The 21,022-nt window shown below is 48.6% G+C and overlaps 1 protein-coding gene across 5 annotated transcripts in view; it reads left to right on the top strand.

The window, feature by feature from the left end:
* Positions 1-20,738, top strand: part of TBC1D1 (TBC1 domain family member 1) — a 215,191-nt gene extending 194,453 nt beyond the window's left edge. For all 5 annotated transcript variants that reach the window (XM_060012706.1, XM_060012704.1, XM_060012705.1 and 2 more), the window contains 4 exons: positions 146-305; positions 7,810-7,979; positions 15,079-15,252; positions 18,913-20,738. In XM_060012706.1, coding sequence (XP_059868689.1) covers positions 146-305; positions 7,810-7,979; positions 15,079-15,252; positions 18,913-19,113 — 705 coding nt within the window. In that variant the 3' untranslated portion in view covers positions 19,114-20,738. The remainder of the gene's footprint in view (positions 1-145; positions 306-7,809; positions 7,980-15,078; positions 15,253-18,912) is intronic.
* The last annotated feature ends 284 nt before the right edge of the window (positions 20,739-21,022 follow it).

Raw genomic sequence — 21,022 nt, 5'->3', positions numbered from 1 at the left:
AGCAGCCCGAGCGAGCACTCGCTGGATGACGGAGGGCGAGAGCAGGGGCGTCTCAGGAGCCACGAAGAGAGTTCCGTGGTCCTTCCGCCTCCGAGTGGGGTGGATGCTGATCTCCCACGGTGACTCTGTGTGCGTGTCCCTGCAGATCCAGATGTACCAGCTCTCGAGGCTGCTCCACGACTACCACCGAGACCTGTACAATCACCTGGAGGAGCACGAGATCGGCCCCAGCCTCTACGCCGCGCCCTGGTTCCTCACAGTGTTCGCCTCGCAGTTCCCCCTGGGGTTCGTAGCCAGAGTCTTTGGTGAGTGTGTGTGAGTCTGTTCGCCAGGACCCGCGTCCTCGAGTTAGAGGGGAACCGTGTGTCGTCGCTCCGTGGTGACTCTTCTCATTTTTATACCTGGGTCTTCTGCAGAAAACAGGGTGGTATTTGTCATTCTCAGTTTAGTGAGTGAGGATCAGGCTTCGGGAGTTTCAGGACCTGCTTAACTTCTGATGGTCAGGGCCTCCCCTCGATGCCTTCTTGTGGGCTTAGATCCGCTTCCCTCCCCCCAGGCTCCCCCTGGAGCAGACTTGCTGCCGGCTGGGCCGAGGAGCCTGGCGCGGGGCCTAGAGATGTTTCTCCGGAGCCGTCTCCCTCGACCTCCGTGGCCCGGGCCTTGCTCGCTGAGCTAAGAAGCTAAGACTTCTCCCCCGGGAGTCCCGGGCCACTGCTCTTTCTGGGTCTCGCCTGCATGTTCTCCTCTCGCCCTGCTTGCCCTACCTGTGGCTCTTCGCTTCCTCTGCCGGCGTGCTCTCGAAGGCATCTCTGTGTCGCCGACCCACGGTCCGTCCTCACGAGCCCCCCGCGTCATCTTCCCACTGCTGTGCCCCCGTAACTGAGGGTGGGTCACATTTCAAACCATCTCCCGTTTACTTGATTTACTTTTCGAGAAGATTGTCTCTGTCAGAGTTTTAAATGAATGTTCACGTGCAAAGTCTCAAAACTGCCTTGTCAATTAGACTTCAATTTAAAAAACTAAAAATTAAAAAAGTGTAAAAGGCTGCCTTGACCTGGCAGGGATAGGAGCCGAGTGACATGCTGTGAGCAGTCAGCTCTTGTACAGTGTGCTTCCCCTGCTTCGGGATGAACTAATAATTCTGACAATTCAGGTTCTTTTTATCTTTTTACTGTGGAGGAAGAGGTTATTAAAAAATTGATTGTCATCACATACCAAGTGGTTTTAAAGTACCATTTATGTTGAGTCATTTGATAGCTTAAAAACCTGTATTCTTATACTTCTTTAGATTCGTTTTTAGAATTAGAGACCATCTTAAAAGGATTGTTCACAAAAGAGAGAGTCACTTTAGGCAGCTTTGGGCAGACCACTTGTATATCTAGATTCTAGAAATCCTAAAATTTGCTTTTTTTAAAAAAATAAATTTATTCTAGGCTGCATTGGGTCTTTGCTGCTGTGCGCGGGCTTTCTCTAGTTGTGGTGAGCGGGGGTTACTCTTTGTTGTGGTGCGCGGGCTTCTCACTGCGGTGGCTTCTCTTGTTGCGGAGCACAGGGTCTAGGCGCGTGGGCTTCAGTAGTTGTGGCGTGCAGGCTCTAGAGTGCAGGCTCAGCAGTTGTGGTGCACGGGCTTAGTTGCTCCGTGGCATGTGGGATCTTCCCGGACCAGGGCCCGAACCCATGTCCCCTGCATCAGCAGGTGGATTCTCAACCACTACGCCACCTAGGAAGCCCGCCTAAAATTTGCTTTTTAAGTGGGCAGTGAGTCGTCTTCTCTCCTCCTCTTCCCCCCACACCAAAGTACTAGATTTTTATTATCATTTACTTCTGTCCACAAGAACTTTTAAGGAATTTACCATTTGGCTTTACTAGGAGAATCTAGGTTCTTAAAATATTTACTACTCTCCCCATTTTTGCATAGCTACCTCCCCAAATTGATTTTTTTTTTTTTTTTTTTTGCGATACGCGGGCCTCTCACTGTTGTGGCCTCTCCTGTTGCGGAGCACAGGATCCAGACGCGCAGGCTCAGCGGCCATGGCTCATGGGTCCAGCCGCTCCGCGGCGTGTGGGATCTTCCCAGAGCGGGTCACGAACCCGCGTCCCCTGCATCGGCAGGTGGGCTCTCAACCACTGCGCCGCCAGGGAAGCCCCCCAAATTGATTTTTATTTTCCGTCCCTAAAAAAAAGAAAATAAGCACTGAAAATAATTGATACTAAACACTCTTTCCCTGGTTAAACAAATCATTAGTGAGATTCATGAAGGTTTTATACCATAGTTTTTTTAAAAAGTCCTCAAAATTACCTGCTTAGTTTACCAAAAAAGAGTCACAGAAACTACAAGATGTTTAGCTGTAGGCTTCAGTCTTTCTTGCCAAACATTTCTGTGTTTCTTACTTTTCTTACTCTGGAAATGAAAAGAAAATCATTAGTCTGCTTCACTTTTTCTCCTGATTCTTTACTGTGTTTTTTTCGAAAGGGTAATGGAGAGCAGTGAAGATTGAAAGGGGGAGGAGGGAGTGTTATTAGATGGTTTGAAAACAGCTCAAGCATTGAATTACACTGTTTGTGAAGAAAACTCTACAGAGGGGGCTGAGCAGGAAGGGCCGAAGGGTCAGCGCCGAGTGTCACTGCCCCGGCTGCAGGCACGGAAGCTGCTGCTGCCCAGAGTTCTGGGCTCTAGGGCCGTAAAGCTCTGGGGGAAGAGCTCTTTCCTCACTGCAGAAGTGGGTAAGAGGCATTAACAGCAATCAGACAGACAAAATCTGCTTTGGAAATGACAGTGCTTGTGTTGCAGAATATTCAGAACTCTCTGAAGCTCATCCTCATGACGTCGTAAGTAAAGCTGAAGCCAGTGAAAGCAGGGTCTTCTTCTCGATATTATGTAGTCAGAGGTGGGTCTTGGAGTTTCTTGTACATTATGCATAACGATGCCAGTCTCTGTGAGTCCTGGAGCCCACAGACCCCCGCTGCACTGGGTGGGTTCGTGTCTAGCTGGCTAAGGGCTCAGGGCTCCTGAGATTATAGGCAGGAAGTGGGGACTCAAGACAGCGCTGTGTTGTGAGGTCATTCCATCTATCAGTAGTTAAAAGTGAACCATTTTATTGGTAAGGTCCATAGAAAAGATAGGTTTTTTTAAAAACCATTTCTGTATTTAGCATCGGTGACTTAGCTCCGCATTGGTGGGTAGCTTCGTTTTAAATCCCAAAGCCTGCCGTTCATACATATACTGTAGGCTTTTTTGGCCTGGGGTCCATTTCATTATAGGCCCTTAGGCCTGGATCAAACCTAAAAACAGGTGGACTTCTGTTAACTATTCACTATTTTATATGTAAGTAACGCAGTCAGCATAGCTCATATATAGATTAATAGCTTACCTCGAACTAAGTATACGCTACTTGGAGGGACAGCTGCCAGTGATGCCCGTGCCTCGACCTTTACATGGTAATTAACCACCTCTTCTGGATGTCAGGTGTCACATAGTGTAAAATCGCCGCCTCCTGTATTTTTCCGGTCTGGGTGTAGAGGGGTCCTGGGAGAGATGCTTGTTCTGTTCACCTCCTGATGTCTGCCTTTGGGGGAAGAAACTCTGGAAAATAGGACCTGCCTTGCTCCTGCTGGAGGTGGTGGCTGTGCTGTTATTAGGCTCCTGACGTTTTCTATAGGAGGGGCTGCCAAGTAGCTGAGAGAGGAGGTAGAATCTAAAGATCAGGGTTTGGCCAAACACAGAAGCCACCTGTAATGTGGGGAGGGGTTCCGAGAGGCTTCAGGACTAAACTAGCCTGGGGAAACAAGACTGTTTGGGTGGCCAGGGAAAAGGGCTGTTCCGGGTAACGCGATACAGCGGTAATGAAGTGAGTCTTTGCTCAGTCTGCGCTGTCATCTTACCGCAAGGCTGTCAGCATCCTTCATCTCTCTCCTGCCTGTTCTGGTGAAATGTGGGGATATCACAGCTGGAGGACCGCAGCCTCCCAGAGAAAGTTCAGGAGAGGGCTGGCCCGTGACAGAGACAAATGTGTAGCTGGAAAAGGGATGTAGGATAAGTTCACCTCCTGGCCGTGTGCTTTGCCTTGGTCATTTCCCCCCATAGGAAAATGGGGCACTTCTAATGTCGTGGGGAGTTTCAGGTAGAGTTCCCATACATGTTACCATGATAGCAGGCTTGCCGAAGTGTCTTCAAAGCAGTTATTTGTGGCGTTCCCAGCAAACAATTTGCAAAGTGGTGGAGTCAGCTGAATTTAAGGTTCCCTCTACTGCCTGCCTGATGAACCCCTTTGCCTGTTTCTAGGTGGGCTTAAAAAAGGAGAGAAGGAAAGTCGGCCACAGCGTTGTGAGCTGGGCTCCTGCCGCGCTGCTGAAAGACTTAGCAGCTCACTTCCTTGTGCAGTGATTTTCAAATGAGGGAAGTCAACTCACTTTTCCAAGGAGACTATTGTTTAAAATAAATTTTTTTAATTCTAGTATGTAAATGTATAGGGATTGGGAAATGGGCAAAAATGACAGTAATTGGGTTGGGGCAGTGGGTTTATAGGTAACCTTTTTCTTTACTATTATTTAAAAATTACTTAATTTTTAAAACTTGCAGAGGGAGAAAAAGGTGTGCTAATTGTCTCTGAGGGATACAGATGCTGCCCCTTAGGGCAGATAAATAAATAGTAGTAGATAAATAGTAGTAGTCAGATAAATGTAGGAGCCCCTTCTTCTCAGCAAAGCTTTGAGGGGTCCTTCCTTCAATCCTTCAGACACATTCCTCAATCATGTCCCGAAAGGCAGTCCTTATTTGAAGCCTCCTTAGTCTAACAGAAGCTTCTGGGGCTGAGCTCTCCCAGCCTCACTCGTGCAGACCACTGGCCGGCTTGTCGTCAGAAGGATGGGCACCTGGGGCGGGCCTCCAGGAGTGCTGGTGAGTCAGGCATCTTGCCGCTGGCAGCATGCACAGGGGCGTCTGCTGCTGGGAATCAGCATGGTCTTGTCAGTGGCTCTTAAAAGGTGGCTTTTCTCCATCTAAAGTTAACTAGCCCTTCCTTGCAAGGCTCAGATCCATAACCGGGGTCTCACTGGCATCATCTCCCAACCAAGGAATACGCTGACCTACTCAGGAACGAGGAAGAGAAGGCCTTCTGTGCCCCTGGTGTGTGCTCACTGGTAAAGGTAGAATGGCCTGGCCCCATGACCAGGGCTCCTGCCTTACCTACTCTTGCGGGCTCCTGCACACGCTGTGTGCTTTCACACCTCCGCATTTCCACCTTCTTTTTCCTTCTGCGCAGAGTATTACTCCCTGACTTCTTGACTGGGGAGTTTCTGTTGGTTCTTTAAGGCTGGGTTCGGCAGCCACCTTTCCTTGGGGCATTTTCTTCCCTTTTGTATTCTGTTTTGTTTTGGTTTTAAGATAACCAAAAAAGAGTTAAAGAAAAAAACCACCCCTCCAGGTTTCCCTTTGTTTTCTTCCTACAGTTTGGAAAAGTTCAGAATCATAGGAAGCACTCTACTAGTCAGTGGATTTGTTATAAAAACCAAGATCCTAAAGGAAGAAAACTTGGAAGACCGATGTTAATCTTAAGACTGCTGATGTGGATTGTGTATTTGATTGTGCTCATAAAAGTTCCCCAGTTGTTATTTATTTTAGCTGGCTTAGCTGTGGGACTATATCTAAATTTAAGGTACTTGCCCCAGAGACTGAAGATTCTGAGCTATATAGCACGTCATGGGTCTGGTAGTGCAGTCCACTCCCCAGGATCCCTGCAAAGAGTGCCTTGACATTGATTCTGATAGATGCCATCAGTTTTTATTCAGCTATAAATGTTCATATATTGAAAGGAAGTCTTACTGTCTAAACCAAAGAAACTTCAAATTTACTTTGTTTTTGGAAATGTCATTTCTGTTTAAAAATATGTCTTAGTTATAGCGCAATCTTATTTTATTTTATTGGAAAATATTTTTTTTTTGCCTGCGTTGGGTCTTCATTGCTGCGCAAGGGCTTTTCTCTAGTTGCGGAGAGTGGGGGCTACTCTTCGTTGCGGTGCACGGGCTTCTCACTGCGGTGCCTTCTCTTGTTGTGGAGCACGGGCTCTAGGCGCGCGGGCTTCAGTAGTTGTGGCTCGTGGGCTCTAGAGCGCAGGCTCAGTAGCTGTGGCACACGGGCTTAGTTGCTCTGTGGCATGTGGGATCTTCCCGGACCAGGGCTCGAACCCGTGTCGCCTGCATTGGCAGGCGGATTCTTAACCACTGCGCTACCAGGGAAGCGCCTGTAGCGCAATTTTAGATCTTTATGTTTTCTGTAGTGGTGAATTGCATGGGTAGACTGCATATTTTTTAAATCAGACATTTCACAGGACTATTCTTCCATAGCACTGCCTCGATACATGTACTCCTCCCCCTAAGAAGTTCAGATTTCAAAGATGTGATCTGTTCTCCAGTTTATCTTACCAGCCCCTACAGCCAGACTTGAGGAGGCAGCATCTGTCCTTTTCAGTTGCGTGGAGCTGCCCTGAACCAGGAGCAGTGTGAAGTTGAGGGAGCAGTGTGGCCCTGGGCTCTCTGGGAGCAGCTGCCTGCAGGGCTGCACCCAGCCGGGCGCCAGGTCTGCTCACGTGATGGTCTCGCAGCATCTCCGGGGCTGACCCAGCCAGCCGGTGCTTGGGTGTCTCCCTTATGCCATCCACAAACCACCCTGGGACACGTCCAGCCTGAGCTCAGTGGCTTGTTTCTTAATGGCTTTCACTTCTCATCCCCCTAAACCACCCAGAGAGGCACAGGCTGGGAATTCTCCCTCTCACCTGCTTCTGTCCTCCTTGACTTGATGGAAAGTACAGCTTCTTTGTCCCTTCCATTCTCCTGCAGCACCCCCAGAAAAAAAAAAGAGAATATTGACAGTTGCCTCTAATTAGATTAATGCTCCCATCTTTTAAAATTACATTTCTTCTTACATTATTATTCCAGTTGTTAGGTAACTTTCTCAAATTTAGTCACCCAACATGTAGTTATTAGGGCTGTGCTTGAGCCCCAGGACATTGGAGTCTCTTTCTGAATGGCTTCAACTCTGGGGAAGGTGGAGCCAGGGCTGGGCTGGGCTGGGCTGGGCTGGGCTGGGCTGGGCTGGGGGCCCACTTGCCCTCCCTCTCCCTGTGCACCGCAGGTGTGGGGATTGTTAACATTCACCAACCATTCTAAGGGAAAAAATGGCAAGAACTAGAAAATAACCCTGATAGAGTTCTTTGAATTCTTCAGAGGGAAAACATTTTTTATTCCGTTATTATGCTAAAATTCAGTATACTTGTTAAGTGTTTAATAATGTACTTTTGCAATGGTGCAGGCTTTTTACAGTTTTTAGAGATCTTTTAATTCAACCCCTTATTTCAAAGCAGAGGAAACAGAGGCATTTTCTTCACTTACAGCAGCAGAAATTAGGATAGAGTATTTATACACATCTTTGTGTATAAAAATATATGTTTTAGTAATAACTCCTTTGAAATCCAGAGAATTCCTGAAAAAATAGACTAATGAAAAGTTTTCTTTTTCACAGTTTCAACTTTTGAGGTATGTTTGAATTTAATATATTTTTGGAGTGAAAAACAGATTTATCTGAACCTGTGACAAAATTTTAGCAGTAGTTTAGTATATATAATATATGTATATTTACATATTTACTTATTATTTGCTATATTGTCTTGACAGCCCTGTGTGAAATACCAGGATCTTATAATTTGGGGTTGCATTTCCCACAGTCCTGCTCTTCAATGTGTGTGAAGGGGAATGGAGTGCCATTTCATCAGAATCTGGTCCGGCTTAACTTTCTGCTTTTCTGTGTTTTCCCAGATATGATCTTTCTTCAGGGATCAGAGGTCATATTTAAAGTGGCTTTAAGTCTGTTGGGAAGCCATAAGCCCTTGATTCTGCAACATGAAAACCTAGAAACTATAGTTGACTTTATAAAAAGCACGCTACCCAACCTGGGCTTGGTGCAGATGGAAAAGACCATCAGTCAGGTATGGTTCAGTCCGGACCTTCCAAATGTGCCAGCGATTCTGGATATGCAGAAGCTGAATTTCCTTTTTTTTTTTTTGAGAAGGAGCTGTTTCCTACCACTTTGTGTCCTGAGCAGCAATGCTCAGCTCGTGGGAGGCACATCTCGAATGCCTGTTCCGTGATCAGACGTGTGTCTGCGTGTGCTGAGAGTGTGTAGGTGTGATAACCAGCACAAACTATCGGTAGTTTCTTACAATTAAAAGGCGTTTGTCACCCCTCGGCGTTTGTTCTTCTGAAATACATACATTTTTATTCAACGTAGGCTTTTGTAAAATGAGTGCTTTGATTTTTGTGCTGAAATGGCATTAACTGGAATTTTCTAAAAATTTAACTTGTTGCTATGAAGTTGTGATAAAGAGTGTATATTCTGTAACTTTGTTCTGGAGAGCGTGTGTGTGTGTTTTATAGAGTTCAGTCCCGCATTCATCTGTGGTTCTAGTCCTCTGATTTCTGTATGCAGTAGAACTGCACTGCATGTATCACTCTCTCACATGTTAGGGGTTGAGGGTGAGGTGATCCTGGACTTGCAGCTCGACCAGTTGTTAGTGGCCTGGCTTAGGAGTGGGAGCAGATTTTGACTCTGTATCAGGAAGAATTTTCCAGTAATGATTGCTGGCCATGCAGGACTCAGCTGCCTGGCAGGGGGTGAGGTCACCCTTGGAAGTGTCCGGAGGCTGGATGGCGAGTGCTCCAGAAGGTGCCCAATGCAGAGATCCCACAAACTCAGCAGTCGGGGCCTCTCATTAGCCTAGAACTTACCTCACCTGCAAATGTAATGAAAACATAGAGCAATTGGGTAAAAGCAAATAGTGAAATAAAGCTTTTTTTTTTTTGCGGTACGCGGGCCTCTCACCGTTGTGGCCTCTCCCGTTGCGGAGCACAAGCTCCGGACGCGCAGGCTCAGCGGCCATGGCTCACGGGCCCAGCCGCTCCGCGGCATGTGGGATCTTCCCGGACCGGGGCACGAACCCGTGTCCCCTGCCTTGGCAGGCGGACTCTCAACCACTGCGCCACCAGGGAAGCCCAAAGCTGTGTTTTAAAAAAATCCTTCTTCTGAGGGTTTCTGGTAGTCTGAGAGTGGTGGGTTGCACCCAGTTGCAGCAGTTTGTGGTTCATTTGCTGCCCCTCCTTAGGTGCTGAGCCCAGAAAAGGAGGCAAGTCTGGGCTGGAAGAGGGAGATGGTTTCGCCTGGGTGCCGCTTTGGGTCTCTGCACATTTCATTTGCCTACGTGAAGGAGCAGCTCTTTTCGTCTCTGCACTTTCTTCTTCAGTTAATTGAGAGGCTTCTACTTCCCTGGCGCCTTCCTCTCAGTGTGAACAGCTCTGGCTTGTTGACGCCCTGCTTTTTGCCAGGTTCTTTGTGACTCTGCATATGCACACATGGTTTCATTCAGTCATGACTGAATTCCTGAGAGGACAAGTGGTTTTAACCCACGAGCAACCTAGGGTTCAAAGTGGTTGATTAGCTGGCCCACAGTCATGCTACCGAGAAGTGGGAAAGTAGGGTTTCAGACTCAGGCCCTCTCACTTCAAACGCTTTCGCAGCTACTCAGCTCCACCAAGTGCCTGCGGGTGTCATTTAATCAGAGGTTTTCTGTACTGTACCTGTGTATTAAGACTGAATTCTCCACCCTTTGATTCTTTACTTTCTGACATTTCCACGCATTTCCTCCCTTTTAGAGCTTTCATTGCACACACCTATGTTTTCTGGCTGCAGGGGAGAATGCAAGAGCCTTGGTTCCCTAAAGCCAAGTCTGTGCCCGTGAGCGCCCTGACCTGCCGCCTGGGGCCTGGCTAGAAGGCAGGCAGCCTCACCCATGTGGTTACCCTCTGGGTATGGAGCCCCAGAAAAAAAAAGACCCCTTTTCCTCCCCTCGTCTGTGAAGGATACCTACTGAGGGTGTGAAGGTGCTCTTTAATGTTGGGAGGATAGAAATGGACACAGTGTGGAGAGAGGACAGGTGTGTGTGTGCCTCAGTTGTTTGAGGCATCCGTTTTGAACTTGGCATGCTTTATTCCATTGGCTCCTTAACAACTCTGGGGCCCGGAGGGAGTAAACGCCCAGCACCCTGTACGAGGTGGCAGAGCCCAGAGTGTAACGTGCTCTGGGGCACCAGAGCCCATCCTGTGTAGAAAAGGAGCGTGTAACCAGTAACTGCAAGAGTGGTGGGAGCTCCAGTGGTGCTGTGCAGGGGCTGCAGGAGCGGGCTGTGCAGGGAGTGAGCAGTGAGTGGGGATTGGGGACCGGGGAGCTGAGGGAGTTGAGTTCAGCTGGGCCTTTTCTGCAGAGGACCAGGGAGGAAGTGTTTCAGGCTTTGTGGACCGTAAAGTCACGTGAGGTCAGCTCAGCCTCTGCAGCATGAAGGCCACCAGAGCCAGTATTTGTCGGAATGAAGCGGCTGTGTTGCAGTAAAGCTTTATTTGCAAAGCATGTGGCGGGACAGCCTTGGTCCACGGGCTGTAGTCAGCTAACCCCCCATTATAGTACATGCAAAGGCACGGGAGCAAGAGAGAAGTTCTAGGTGCCGGTTCAGCTTTCCCCGGGGTGGGGGGGCGGGAGGTGCGGGGATTGGAAGTAGGGACACAGCATCTGAATCTGAGGTCCAGTTTTTCAGCCTGCCGCCACAGGTCTCACTGGGAAACAAGACTCAATGCCAGGCAGCTCTCCGCCCTCCTTCCCTCCAACGTGTTCCATCTGGAACTTGACCTCTGCAGGCTGTCAAGCTTTCTGCCTGCTCGCTGCCCCCTCCCATCCCCTCCCTGCAGAGGGTGCTCTAGTCTCAAGTTCTACTCAGAGCAGGGAGGCCTGAGGGGCAGCGTGATTTCTCTGCAGCCTTGGAGAGCCCACAGGGTGGAAGTGACATTGTGTTCTTTGCGTGCTGCTGTCCTGTGTGTGGAAGGATGGAGCTGGGCTGGATCTCTGTGATAGCCAGGCTCCATTTCATTAAATACCGTCTCCGTGGAAGCCTCAGCTCGAGCCGCTGGGACACAGTCTGCATCCAGGGTGGGGAGAGTCCCCAAGGACAGGGCTCTGGAGCTCCCGCTCAGCGCAGCCAGGCTGGGAGCTGCCACCGAGGGGCAGGCCCAGAGTTGACAGAGTCCAGGGCGTGGAGACAAGGGTCTCTGAGGCTCTGTGGCAGCTCCTCAGCGTGACTTAACTGTCAGTTGAACGTGAGCCGTAAAAATCGCCTCACAAGAAGGGGGAAGCCCTGGGAATAAACAGAAAGGAAGAGGAGGGAGGTCAGGGGTGTCGTCTCATCACAGCGAGTGCCGTGTGCCCGTGCAGCCTCAGGTCAGTGTAGGGAGAGAGCAGGTGAAGGGGGGCTTTGGAGGACGGGGCAAATAGCCTATTTTCAGCGTCCTTTGGGCCCTGCTCCAAGTGCGGTCCCAGACCAGCACCATCACATAGGAACTTACGCAGAATCTGGGCCCCCCACTCCAGACCCGCTGAGTCAGAATCTGCATTTCAGCAAGATGCCCAGGAGATGCGCGCGCACGCATGCACACACACACACACACACACACACACACACACAGAGGCACGTTGGAAAGCTCTGCTGTGGGCGACTTCATTGTAAGCACACCAGACAAGTCTGTGTTCTAGTTGAGCTTGTAGGAGAGAAACCAGAATCTTAACAACGTTCCTTTGTTCAGAAGCTGCTCTTCAGAACCACGGTGGTGAGGCTGCCCCTTCGGCCTTGGAGGAGCCCTTGCTGCTTGAGCAGCTTGCACTATTGAAAATTAGTTTTTTAAAAGGCCAGTCGGTGCCGTACCAAGAGGGTGGGTACGGCAGGGAGGAGTACTTTACTACTGACATTGTTTAGAATTGCTTGCATGTGGTGATAATAAAAAGCAGACCAACTTTTAGTTGGGTTTATTTTTGTTTTTAAATTCACCACAGACACTGCACCCCCTTATTTTTGATACCCAGGCAGAGGCTCCCCCATCCAGCTCTTGGTATGCCACTGAGACCACCAGGCTGGGGGGACGGGTCTGGGGGTGGGGAGGGTGGAAAGTATGTGACTAGTTCTGCAGCCATCAGGGTTGATGGCTTCATTACAGAGTGTCCACAGACAGCAAAGAGAAACACAAGTCTCCAAGAGCAGGCGCGCCAAGAACAGAAACGAATTCTCTAAAGGAGGAGACTCGTCTAGCAAGCAGATATCTGGGAAAATATTTAGCTTCGTGCATAATTTAAATTTAAATAACATATAATGCTTTACCTTCCTAGAATAACAAAATGAAACATTTTAATCCCAATGCCCAGTGCCAAGGGTATACTGTATCAGGCACCTTCTTACGTTGCTAATGGCGTTGTATGTGGATTATTCCCGTTTGGGAAGCAATTTGGCAATATGTATCACGAGCCAGTAAAATATTTGTACCCTTTGACTCAGTAATCCCGTTTCTTGGAATGTATGCTTAGGAAATAATCCAAAATATGGGAAAAGCCGTACATATGAGGATGTTTAAAGTTGTTTATAACAAAAACTTACAAGTAACTGGATATCCAGCATTTGGTGACCGGATTAACATGGTTATTGATACGTCGAGTTGGTAGAATACCACGAAGCCATGTGTAATTATGGTTATGAAGAATATACAGCAACGTGAGAAAGCGTCATTTGAGGACCAGGGCGCTCCTGTCACCGCCAGCCATATGCTGCCATGGTCGGGAATAAATTCCCAGGCACGACTGCGAGGGCTGTGTATGTGTTTTGGTAATGATGCAGTTAAGCAGAGATGATTGCGACCCAGGATGGTTCCTGGGGATTAACGTAGGCCTCCGAGAGCACTCCGCTCTGTGCACGGTTGAGAGCCATTAACCATACCGCTCATCAATCTGGATCAAAGGCCAGAGGTTTTGTCCCCAGGTTTTCCAGGTTAGGAGCTCATTTAAAAACCTCTGTGGATGAAAAAATGTGTGTGACATTTATCCCGCACCGTGTTTATAATTACACACTAATGCCACAGCAATCTCGGTTTTAATGTGTGTGGTCTTTACCCTGAGCTGTTCAGAAGTTCCATGGTGTGACATCCTTTGTCATTTTGCTGCAGCACAAGGTTGGATGGGAGGGGTTTTGTGACAGCTGTGTGGAAGCAGATCCCTTAGCTAAGTTAGGGCACCAACTCAGCTTGCCAGGCCTGTGTCTCGTGATTCCCCACAGCTATGCTGTCAGGTAGGTGTTACCACCTCCATGTGGTGGAGGCCAGGAACTGAGGCCAGGAAAGGTCAAGTAGCTTGCTCAGGGTCATTCAGGGAGTCGCCAGCCGAGCCCCCATTCAAGGGCTGACTGAAAGCTTCTGAGTCAGTTTTCTTGACTGTAGAATAGAGATGATAATCCCTGCCAGCTCACGGTCACTCTGAGGGACAGCAGAGAATCAGATCAACGCAGTCAACTGCACACACAAACACGCACGTGCGTCACAAATACAATGTGTATTACTTTTTTGGCCTATAGTGACTTTTGTGCCTAATTAGTATTAGCCATTGAATTAAATTGAAAACCAGGAAGCTGAAAAATTAATCTCAAGGAAGAGAAAATAAGATGGGAAGAGAAAATAAGATGGGAAGAGAAAGTAAGATTTCTGGGAATGGTGAGAAAGTAAACATGGTTTTTGAAAATTGATTTCAGGAAAGATGGGACTCATTCGTGTTTGAATGCTAACAGGGTACCATCAAGGGCAGTGAGTTTTTCATTGATTTTAACTGTGTTGGAATTTCTTTCTTAAGGAGATGCTGTGAAGAGTTAGTTTCTGCTCTTATAAAGACTCATTTCATTCTTTAGATGTGTGTTCTGATCTGGCTTTTTTAATGTGGTGACTGAATTCTCAGATCCACACTGGGACGTCACGCCTGGGGCTTCACGCCTGGGGCAGCAGCAGCCTCTGTCTTCTGACCCTCATCGTCCCAGCTTCCATCCAGCTCACTTCACTCATCAAGAGAAAGTACAGATATGAACAGCTCACTCACTTCTGCGCTTTGGGGTTGTTTTTCACACGAGTGGTTTTTTTTTCATGACTGTTACTATTATGGAAAGGAAGGCAGCTCAGGCATTGTTTTGTATTCACTCATCTATGTGGGTGACATTTGGGTTTTGGCTCATTTCTGCATATTTTGTGTGCAGAATAGGGTTTTTTAGTAAACAGTTCCATACTTAGCTGTTCTTGTAACTCTGAAAATCCAACTGAACTATCATTAAACTTTGACCTGGTGACTGAGTAAATGGGGTTGTGATTCTTCTGTTTTGTTTTATTCTCTCTTTGACCCATAGTTGTGAATCTAATCTAATAGAATTTTCAGAGAAAAATGATCTAAGTACTGAAATAAGAAGTAAAAATAAACTCATATAAGCATTTTAAAAAAGAAGGTTTTGGCTTTTGAAAAATGAGTATCAGAGACCTACACTTGCTGTTACCTTTGGTTTATTTCCAAATGCTTCTTTTTTTTAATTTATTATATTATTTATTTAATTTATTTTTGGCTGCATTGGGTCTTGGTTGTGGCACACGAGATCTTTGTTGTGGCACACGGGATCTTTCGTTGTGGCGCATGGGCTCTTCATTGTGGTGCGTGGGCTTCTCTCTAGCTGTGGCGTGCGGGTTTTCTCTCTCTAGTTGTGGCGCATGGACTCCAGAGCGCGTGGGCTTCTGTAGTTTGCGTCACACAGCCTCCCTAGTTGAGCCGTGCCAGCTCAGTAGTTGAGGTGGGCGGGCTTAGTTGCCCCGTGGCTGTGGGACCTTATTTCCCCAACCAGGGATCGGACCCACATCCCCTGCATTGTAAGGCAGATTCTTTACCACTGGACCACCAGGGAAGTCCCTTAAATGCTTCTTAAATCCTCTCTTCCCAAGTAAAATTATTCCCTTCTCAGTGCAGAGAGTTTTCCTTGTTTATCACTGATAGTATCAGTCACAGAGCAGGTGCTTCGTGGACACCCGTCGACATGGTCGTGTGTGTGTGTGTGTGTGTGTGTGTGTGTGTGTGTGTGTGTGTGTGTGTGTGTGTGTGTGATTTTTCTCATTTTCCGTGCCTGATGACTTTTCTGTGTGTCACAGGTGTTTGTGATGGACATCTCTAAACAGTTACAAGCTTATGAAGTTGAGTACCACGTGCTTCAGGAAGAACTTATCGATCCCTCTCCTCTCAGTGACAACCAAAGAATGGACAGATTAGAGAAAACCAACAGCAGCTTACGCAAACAGAACCTTGACCTCCTTGAACAACTGCAGGTAGGGCATATTTACAAGGTAGCCTCCCGAACCTTGAGTGTATGGTAGTTCATTAACTCACCAGAGGCACCAGCGGGCTGGGTTTTCCCATGGCCGCAGGCCCTTTCTCTTCTGGTTGTTTGTAGTTGGGATCAAAGGTAGCCCAGGAGAATTGTTCCTTTTTGTTAGGAAGCAAGCAGACATTATCCTTTGCTAAGGTCAGACTGTCCTGGAACTTTCTGAGAGGCTATTTCTGCACTTAACCCTTTCAGGAGACAGACCCAGAGCTGAACTTGGGTTCAGGGTGCCGTCGCACTATTAGCCGAATAGCCAGCGATTGCGCTTTGAGTCATGACGAGACAATCAAAGGCATGAGCTTTCAGGAGCGAAGACAGCTAGGTCCTCGGAGTGATATCGAGTGAGGAAAGGGCCACAGGATCTCCCTAACAGAGTAAACCAGAGCCTGTGATCAGGATTTGTGAGTCCCTGGTGCCAATGCAAAAATTCAGTTCATGAAGGGACACAGTTCTCCCCTCTGGAAGCTTCCGTCTTACCATGGATAAATGCGGATGAGGACATACAGTAAGTAGAAAGGCAAACCCAGACGTGCGTGCAGGAGGGAGAGATGGAGCTAGCACAGAGGCGCAGTCCAGAGACCCAGATCTTGCTAGGTCCAGTGTCACCCATACTGTCACCTGCTCTGCTCTGATTCCCTCATCTGTGCGACAGGGACAAAAAGATGCCTTTTTGTTGGGGTAGGGGGTAGCACTCCTCTAACAATCAGATAGAATAAACTAACCATACAGTCTGCTTTTTAAATGTCAATATGGGTGGTAAAGCTGTCATTGTTAACGAATTGTGTGTGGAGGGGGGGAAGGGGGTGTTTTAAAAAATTATTTTTGAGCTTGCTGTGGAGAAAACTTTATATTTTTTCCAAAATATGTATTCTGTGGTATTCCTGGTCTGTCCTGAGAATAAGCTTTCCATCCTGATCTAAGCCTCTTAGTTTTCTGTATAGAAAGTTGCTGCTTTGCAGACACAAGCTTGGCAGTGATGGGAGAAAGGCCAGCATTTGGAGCTTAATAAATCAACCCCTGTCTAAAATGTATTCCCCCCAGCAGGGATTTTTACCCCAGTAGAAACCTAGTAGATATTTGCTGTAGAGGAACAAAGAAAAGTCTATCCTTACCCAGGCCTACCAGTCACATTCCGAAAGTTAGCTCTTTTTTCCTCTAAGATTGAGCTGTCCTAACTTGAAAGTATGCCTGAGTACGATTTCTGCAGGGTGTCTTAGCTGTAACCTGAAGGGGAGGTGCCGGGGAACGGAGAGCCTTATCTTGCATGTAAGGGTCTGCAGTGTAGGTGGTAATTTTAAATGCCTTCCAAACAAACAGTAGGTCCCTGAAGTACGACAGGATGGAAACATTTCTAACAAAGCCCAGATTTGAAGTTGAAGCATGTGTCTCGTTAGGATACTGCTCAAATAAAAGGTTCATTTTATTAGGCTGATGCCATGTGGGTTTTTTGTGATGAAGAGGGGAAGTAATTTTGCGCTGCTCCTGTGATACTGTACCCCTTTTGTGAAGAGAGGGAGTTGTGAAAAGCTGCTCAGACATCTCCGTCCTCAAGAAACGCATCAAGAGGTAATTGGTAACAACAGATGTCCTCCTTGGAATGATCTTTCTCTTGACCGCGTGGCTCTGTGCTTCTGGACGTATCATTCAAGACTAGAGCTTATGCCGGTTCCAGCTGTGCTGGGTGCCAGAGGCCACCAACATTTGTAAGACACTGCAGCTCTCAAAGAGTTGGGCTAGGGATTGTGGTGTGTCCGTTTGTGGGTGCCTGCATGTAGTTCTCTCATTACCCTCTGAGTCACGTGGAGTTACTTTCAGCCAGACCACATGAGTTCTGTGAGACTCACACCTCTTTTCCCTTTTTTCTTTTTTTTTAAAATAGTTTTCAGAGTCCAGGGATAGCTGTTCAATGCAATACTTAATTTTCCAACATAAATCTTTGCTTTTTTGCCCAAGTATCAAAATTGACCTGTTTCCTGGCTTTGTTCCATTCATACAGTTGTTGGACATACCAAAGCCCCATCTATTTTCTTGTTAAACACTTAAGAATGTCATCTAGCCGCTGGAGACTAAACTGTCTTAGCTCTTCTGTCCAGCAGCGTACTTACGACGATTGCTTAGACATGTCTGTTGCCAAATGCTAAGGGACGTGCATTTTTTGGAATAATCCACCACCAGTCATTGAGTGCCCGTGAGCCGGGTGCTTTGGGAGGCCAGACCCACATGCAGGGTGAGGTGTGTTTTCTTCTGTGAGACAGCTTCAGTCTCACCGAGGAGGAGACCTGACGTTCGTGCTGGCCAGTAAATGACCACGCACATCAGCTCACTGCTAAGCTGAGAGGTGCCCCTGGGAGTGCTGTGGCCTTCAGAAGGAGTGGTCCCTGGAGGGGATGAGGTGGGACCCGTCCCAGGCCTTGACCGTGGGGAGGAGTGTGAGGGTCGGAGAGGACTGCTTGGACATACCCACTCAGCGTGACCGCCCCCTGCCCGGTAAGCCGGCAAACTTAGGATCTCAGTCCTTTCTTCTTTCTGTTTAGAGTGTTCCAGTGTCACAGCCAGACCTAGGCTTTGAGTCATAGAATTGTCTGTCTCGCACAAGTGTTGTCTTGTTCAAGAAGCTGTTTCCCTTGTTTTGAAAACGAGGGAAAAAATATGTACTGTTGTTCCCACCTAAAACCTACGGGGACACGTAGACGGCCGGTCAGATGAGCGAGCCAGTGCAGTGCCTTACTGACCCCGGGCCCGAGCACTCGAGAATGCAGCGGAGAGCTGGAATCGGCCAGGAGGCCCGGGGACAGCAACGTAGGAGGCTGCTTTTCTCAGGAAACTCCTCCGCTTCACTGGGGCCAACTAACTGGTTGCCTGGGAAGCCAGCCCGAGGGGACTAGAGAGAAGAGGAGGGTCCGTTGCAAGAGAGAAGCACCTGGAAGGTCGGCCTGACACTGATTGTGTGCTGAGGATGCGGACGGGTGGGAGTGGGGACACTGCTGGCGTCTGTGGCCAGTGAGGCCACGCACGTGACCCTCTTAGCAGAGCTCGGCCACCCTGAGCGCTCCACACACGTTCCCGGGGAAATGCCCGTCCTTGTTACTGTAGGGAGTATTAAAGGTTCAGAGTAGAGAGCTGTTACTACGTGGGCCTTCACATAGAAACCATTTTGATGGTCTGTCTGAAATCAGTTTGTACCTGTACATACGTGTATTTGTCAAAGTGGGCCGGACCGTGCTGCAGTGACAACGCTCCGGACCCCAGCAGCACCACAGACCCTCCGCCTTGTCTCCGCGAAGCGTTCTCGGGCCGTTTCACAGCTGTCCTCCTGTAGCGGGTGACTCGGGAATCGGGCTCCCTCTGCACTGGGAAGCCGCCATCTCCACAGGCGGCTTCCAGAGTAGCCACGGCAGGGGAAGAGGGTGCTGGAGGATCTCGGGGCGGCCCAGCCCACCTGCGAGGAGTCTTCCGCTGTGGCCAGAACTGAGAGTAAACGTGGAGAGATGCGTCTCTGCCAGAACAGGGCTCCAGAGTGCCTTCGAGAATGGACAGTGGAGTGCAGAGTGGATCTCCCATGTTCTCCCCGGGCAGTTCCATTCTCATTTCTTTTATTCTCTAGGTGGCTAATGGGAGGATCCAGAGCCTGGAAGCCACCATTGAGAAGCTCCTGACCAGTGAAAGCAAGCTGAAGCAAGCGACCCTGGCCTTGGAGCTGGAGAGGTCAGCCCTGCTGCAGACGGTGGAGCGGCTCCAGGGGCAGACGGCAGAGCTGGGCGGCCCAGAGCCTGACCCCGTACCACCCGAGCCTGCGGGCCACTGACGGCCGGAGCCCAGCCCCCGCCAGAGCGCAGCTCCAGAACCGGGTCACCACCGCCCTGACACTGTCCAGGCCTTAACTGAGAGACATGAAGATGCCGGAGGGAGAACGGAGCGTGAGCGTGCTTCTCAGGGAGGAGACTGGCTTGCCAGCGCGCGGATTCTTCTGAACTAAGATTCGCAGTGCAGGGGGCGAACGTCCTGGTGGTGTTGTCGTTGTTTAGGTTCTAATACGTCCCCTCTCCGGTCCCGGTTACTGTACTCAGTAGATTTAGATGGCATGGACTTGAAATAAAGCACTTTTGTGTTTCTTTATCGTTTCCTTCTTCAGTATCACTGTGTCTGTAAAGGGCATTCATAATACTGTGGGATTTCAGAAGCCGGCGAGGCTGGAGGTGATGATTCCTCTGGCCAACTTGTGGCCCTTCGTTCTTCCAAGGAGGGTTTGTGTGACTTACACCTTCAGTGTCACCAGCAGGGGTGCGGTTGGCCCGTGACCATTCTTGTTGTGGAAGCCCCGATTACCACTGGGAAAAATCGGAAGCGATTTATTTAAACTTGACATCTTATATTTGATCACTGTGCTTGGTATTTAATGAAGTTTGTCTTTTAAGAAGAATAGTTTTCATATACTTTTTGCTTAGCCCTTAAGTATTGATCACAGTCATTGTAGATAAACGTTTTATGGGAAAATCACCAATTTTTAGACTCTGCCAGGTATTGCTAGCGTGCGACCTGCAGTTGTAGAGCCTGAGAGGTTTACTTTGTTGTGGTGTTTCATATCCATATTTCAGAATCGTGTATTCATTTTTGCTGTCGTGTGATGTAATGCAGCCGTGTGTCCCTTTGAGTCTCCACCCCTTGGGAATCGGATTCCTTGCGGAAGTCGCCCTGCATGTCAGGACTTCCAGGGGTCCCAGACATTCTGGGGCTTTCAAAGTCTTCAGACTTTCGGCCTGAAATTGCATCAACTGTACGGCAGCTGAGAGCAGTTTTTGTGGTGGGATGTGCGTTTTGAATGTAACTCACAACCCAGCGACCCCCTCCCTCAGGATGATGAGGACCCGGTGCCTTCAGCCAGCAAAAGGCTGCTCTCAGTGGCCCTGGTGTCATCTGGTCGCCATGTGAGGCTCTTCCCCATGATCTCCTGGAGCGGGTGGTGGGTTAGAGAGGAGCCGTGGAGGCAAGTTCACTTCCAGGACAGCAGAACCATTTCTTTACTGTATCTTCGTAACTACTTCTATTCCACAGGAGTTTTTCGACACACCCTCCGTGGTGGGCGTCTCTTTCAAGCCTGAGGGGTGAGGAAGGGCTTTCATATCTGGAATCTTTCTAGATCTCCCAAGACATTTCCAAGGGAGGCACACGTGCTGCCGCTGGTGCCTAAACAGTTGGTTGACAGTGGGGACTCTTTGCTGTTCCCCATGTCATAAACCATGATGACAAGCCCAGTAGCCTTTATCCTGTGTTGTTCCACCAGCTACAACTTAAAGGAGTTAACATTTGAGGGCTTCTTTCCATATACTTTACTGTTTAAATGTTCAATAATGTTCAATTTGGCATCTTATTACCATTACTCAAAAATATCGACTCTGCATTAAATAAAAAGCAATAAAACAGATAATTCATGCCCGCACTTTTACGGTGTTCTTTTTCTTTTTTTTAAACGTTGGGTTTCTGCTTTTCAGCCCAGGAGTGAAGGACTGCCCGGTGAACGCCTGTGGGTCAGAGTAGGAATGTTGCCTAACCAGCAGTGAGATCTCTGAGGGATTGGCGTCTTGCATACCCAGTATTGCTACCCAAGTGCAACACCTCTGCGCGGGTGTGCGTAGTAGGGCTGCTGAGACCAGCCACATCCGTGGTGTGTGCCAGTGGGCACTGTTGTGAGTACGCGCTGGGCGGAGAGGACAGGG

Source organism: Delphinus delphis, chromosome 5, assembly GCF_949987515.2.
Source record: "Delphinus delphis chromosome 5, mDelDel1.2, whole genome shotgun sequence".
In the NCBI taxonomy this organism is placed as follows: domain Eukaryota; kingdom Metazoa; phylum Chordata; class Mammalia; order Artiodactyla; family Delphinidae; genus Delphinus; species Delphinus delphis.
This window is presented reverse-complemented; position numbering and strand designations above follow the sequence as displayed.